Source organism: Aythya ferina (assembly GCF_964211825.1).
Source record: "Aythya ferina genome assembly, chromosome: W".
Taxonomy (NCBI): domain Eukaryota; kingdom Metazoa; phylum Chordata; class Aves; order Anseriformes; family Anatidae; genus Aythya; species Aythya ferina.
Window position 1 is genome coordinate 8,483,427 of NC_140313.1, and position 4,247 is coordinate 8,487,673.

The window sequence follows — 4,247 nt, forward strand, 5'->3', positions numbered from 1 at the left end:
AGGGAAGGAACGTGGTACTGAGATATGCTTGCAGTGATAAGAAAGCTTAGCAGGCGACCTCGTAAAATGCAGACAACCAGACTCCTTAGGACAATTAGGTGAAAATGGCGGTGTCAAGTCAGATAAGTGAAGAAACATTACCACATCAGATAGATTGTGAACCTGGATTACCCCCTCAGTGGGGAAACGGGGGAGGGTCCTGTCATCAAAAAGCACATAAACTGTGTTTTGGAACTAGTAGGCGCGCTCTCCTGCTTGTGGGGCGCCCGCCATTGCAATCAATCGCGAGTAAATTACTACTTCACTGAGATCCTCGCCTGAGCCTAAGCTATCGGCTACGGAGTGTTTCTCGCCCTCCCTTCCAACCCAAGCCACGCTATGATTCTATGAGCGGAGCGCCTGTTCTGTGGAGCTCGTTTCCCAGCCGTGCAGGGCCCAGATTCCCTCCGCGGAGCCGCCCAGCCCGTTTTCGGGCGCCCACTTCCTCCCTCCCGGTCGGCTCCCTCCGCGCCCCGAGGGCACGCGACCTCCCTGAGCGCCGATAAGCACCGGGTCGACGGGAGCGGAGCCGCCGAGAGGGCGGGGACAAGGGAAGAGGGCAGGCGAGGCAGCCAATCGAGGCGCGGGGGCGGTCGGCGGCGATCTGTCGGCCCAATGAGCGCCGCGGAGGGCCGGGCCGAGTGCGGGAAGCGAGGGGGCGTTGTACCGAGCGGGCGCCGTCATGGCCGACGGGATTGTTAGGGCGCAGGCCGCCTGGCCTGGTGGCGGCGCTGCCGCTGCTTTCGGAGCTTTCGGAGAGGTCGCCTGCAAGGGCAAGGAGGTCCCCGCCAACGTTCTCCGTGAGGATGAGCGGTCGTGGACGAGGAGGTAGCCGCGGCGTTGTTGTGCGAGTCTTTCCTTCCTTTCCTTTCCCTCGGCCGCTCGCAGGCCCTCTGAAACGAGGGCCCGTCGCGGGTCCCGGGAGTGCGGCAGGGCGGGTGGTGGCCTTGCTGCGGGAGGGAGGGACGGACGGACGGTCGGTCGGTCGGTCGGGGTCTCTCCGGCTCGTGGCGCTCTCTACTGCAGCGCCTCTAAAACGCCGCGCTTCTTCGGTGCCTGCCCCCGGGGTGCCACGGCGCGTACTGGGTCGCCGGCGCAGTCGGTCTCCTTGGGGGTTCGGACTGTATGCATATAGGCAGTGAGCATCGCAGTAGTGACCGTAATCAGTCGTTTCTGCGTAGCAGAAATGCAGGTCTTGATGCGCCTCGTGATAGCGTTCTAGAGACGCCCCGGCTCGGCTGTGCTAGGCTTTGGTTATGGCACCACCCCCACCGCGCACACGAGCGCGCGCTCTCTCCAAAGTGGCTTGTGAAAGGGAAGAATTGCAGCTTTTCCTAGCTTTCTTAAACACCTAGAAACCAGTCAATCCCGCAGGCTGCGAGAGCTTCCCAGCTCTCATTTCCGTGCTGGAGGTGGACCGTGATAAGAGCACGCTGGCAAGGTTCACTGATGCTGGTGCGCCGCAACGTGCTAGGAACTAAGTGAGCAGCTGCTGAGAGTTATGAAAAAATTGCAGATGTTATCTGCAAGGTGTTAACTCTAAGTTAGTGTCCAGCATAACCGTTGTTGCTGTTTTTAAGTTTGAAATGCTAAAGATAGGACAGTTAGGGATTTCCTCTGCTTCTGACGGCAGGGTTTATCTGCAGCGTGGAAAACAGGCCCTTAGTGAAAGGGGCTGCGTTGCCCGCTCTGCGTGCTGACTCGTAGAATGGTTTGGCTTGGAAGGCACCCTTAAAGATCATCTAGCCCAACCCGCCTGCCGCGGTCAGGGACGTGTTTCACTAGATCGGGTTGCTCAAAGCGTTGACGCGTTGCTTGGAACAGCGCTTTCTTAATAGGTCTCGGTAATGTTGCAGCTGCCGCCCGTTTGGAGTATTGGAAGCGTTCAACTGCTCTCCGGAAACCGTGCTTGCGGTAGCGCCCCGCCTTTACGAAAGGGCGCGTTTCCTGTCTCCTTCGTGGTGAAGGCTGCGCGAGGAGTGTGCGTGCGTGTGTGTGTGTGTGTGCGCACGCGCGTCTGTTTTGACTCGGCCGTACTGGCTGCAGCAACGTATGTAACCTGAACGCTGTGCTTGATTGGAGAACCAGGCCGTTAACTTGAGTCTGATGAGTGACTTGAGAGCAGACAACCTACTCTGACCGCTCTTAGTGCGACGCGTTTCCTGGAGGACGAATTAGTTGCAGTTTCTCGCTTGGTCTCAACTTGAGGTGGGGGGAGGGGGCGGGGGCTTAGAACCGCTTTTGGAGCGTAGTTGGCTCTAGCGAATGGTCTTGAATTTGCTTAGCTCGCTGTACCGAAGGCCTGTTTTACGGTTGAGCGATGTTATAGGGAGGAGCGTGAGGAAGGCTTATAATTCTCGATTGTCGTGCAGTGAAAGGCGATGGTGAGTAAGAAGTACAAAGCATCTGTGGAATCGAGTCTTATCGGCAGTGTTTCAGTCGCATCTAAAACAAATAAAAATAGCGGAAGTCGCTAACCTGAAGTACTCGGCTGTCTCGCTGCCCCCATCACCTTGCGCGCTGGATCCTGCTTCTGGCGCCGTATGCAGTTTCTGTCTGCTGGTGATTTGGGGAGTTCCCTCGCAAGTAGTTGCGAGTTGATGGTTTCCTACATGTCGGTGGTATTCGTGTTTCGAAGGTGATGCCTTGGCCTCGGTCTGGAGGTGTCTGACGTCGGTCCGGCCGTAACGGGCTAATTTGGAACGTTCCTTCCCCTGAGTACGTGGCGTTCTCGAGGACGGAGAGTTAATACGGCCTCAGCCGGATTACTCCAGGTTCTTTGAAGATGCCTTCCTGCCTCTGGCCGAGGCAATATTTGGACATAACCGAAGGACAGTTAGCCATTGTTTGCCGCTTGTGTGTCTTGTGCGTTGAAGGTAGAGAACTTTGCCTATTCAAAGCTCGCTTAAGAAGAATCGCTGTTTTGTCGTGCGCATTTGGGGCGCCTGATAATCTGCTTCGGTAGGACGAGTTCAGTGGGGCATAGTGATTTGCTTAAGCTGTTGCCTTTCTCTGAAGCCGACTACGTTTTAACTGTTTACTCTTCCTCCAGTGCCTTGCGTTCCGTGATAGTTCGCCTCAGGCTCCAGTGTTTTTTCCTAGTCCTTCCTGAGAAGGCAGTTGTCCGGTTATGTGAAGCAGACGATTCTGGCGGACCCGTGAGTACTGTGGGAGCTTTCTGTTTGCTAGGCTGGCTGTACCTGTAACAGGTTTGTAACTTCCTAGACTCTTTCCCGTCCCCTCTTTTCCTCTGGCTGTTGCAGAGGGGCGCACAGTAGGCTATTTGGGGTTGTCCGATGCTGTAGTCTTTCGCCTCTAGCTTGTAATGGAGTTGAGCTTTTTGACTGAGAGCAGTGATATAAAGCGATGCTCGTCTCCAGCTACGCGCTTGCAGTGCAAAAAGCAGCGTTGTTCCGGCGTGCGGTCTGATGCCCGTTTTCACGGTTTCCGGACAGCGGGGGTGGTGCCTTGACTATGCAGAAGAGGGCTTGGGGTTTGGGCAGGTCAGAGGCGAGGAAAGGGAAAGCTGGTTGAGCGGCGCTTGGGTGTTTGTTTCGCTATTAGCTATGCAAGTCAAGTTCCAAGGCTCTGTGAGCCCACGCAAGAGAAAAGGCACCGTGAAGCTTTTATTTTCCGCCAGAGTGGCTTACGTTGCCCGAAGCTATGACGGGGGCTTTAAGCCCCAAGACAAATTCAGCTTCTGTGACTGTTTTGTAGTCTGTTACTGTCTAGAGGGTAATTCAAAGAGCGGCGGTTGAATTGTGAAGGATTAGCTAACCGTGTTCTGTGGGTGGTTCTCCGCTCGCATTCATTCTGTGCGTCGTGGCACAGCACGTTAGGTGACGTTATTTCCTTTTTCCAGCTTCTTGGGCGTTTCGTGGTTGTTGGCAAGAAGTGTGCTGTTAACCTGGACCTGACCAATGGATTCCGGATGGCTGTGAATGCCCACCCTCGGGCCCTTCAGACTATCGTGTACATCTACGTATTCTGGGTGGCGGTCAGTTGGGCCGGCCTCCCGGCTAAGGTTTTTGCACCGCAGGCGTCACTGCACGCGTACGGGTCGCCGCCGAATAGGTTTCATATGTTGCCCATCAGTCTAGCCCCTGTTGAGGTTTGATTTATTATTTTTTTTGGACGGCTGTCTGTGGAGGGTAATAAAGAGCTTTTGAGCAGCATTTGCACAATAAAGATGGAGCATGGGGATATCA

At 55.4% G+C, this 4,247-nt stretch overlaps 1 protein-coding gene across 2 annotated transcripts; it reads left to right on the forward strand.

Annotated features, from left to right (window-relative positions):
* Positions 1 to 649: 649 nt before the first annotated feature.
* Positions 650 to 4,247, forward strand: LOC311426350 (adenosine 5'-monophosphoramidase HINT1-like). 2 transcript variants are annotated; one of them, XM_084502804.1, is made up of 3 exons: positions 650 to 867; positions 3,092 to 3,197; positions 3,902 to 4,247. In XM_084502804.1, exons 1-3 carry the CDS (start codon positions 722 to 724, stop codon positions 4,154 to 4,156), a joined length of 507 nt encoding a protein of 168 aa, XP_084358930.1. In that variant the 5' UTR covers positions 650 to 721; the 3' UTR covers positions 4,157 to 4,247. The 2 variants fall into 2 exon arrangements, with proteins under 2 accessions (XP_084358930.1, XP_084358931.1); XM_084502805.1 differs by lacking the exon at positions 650 to 867 and adding an exon at positions 1,013 to 2,423.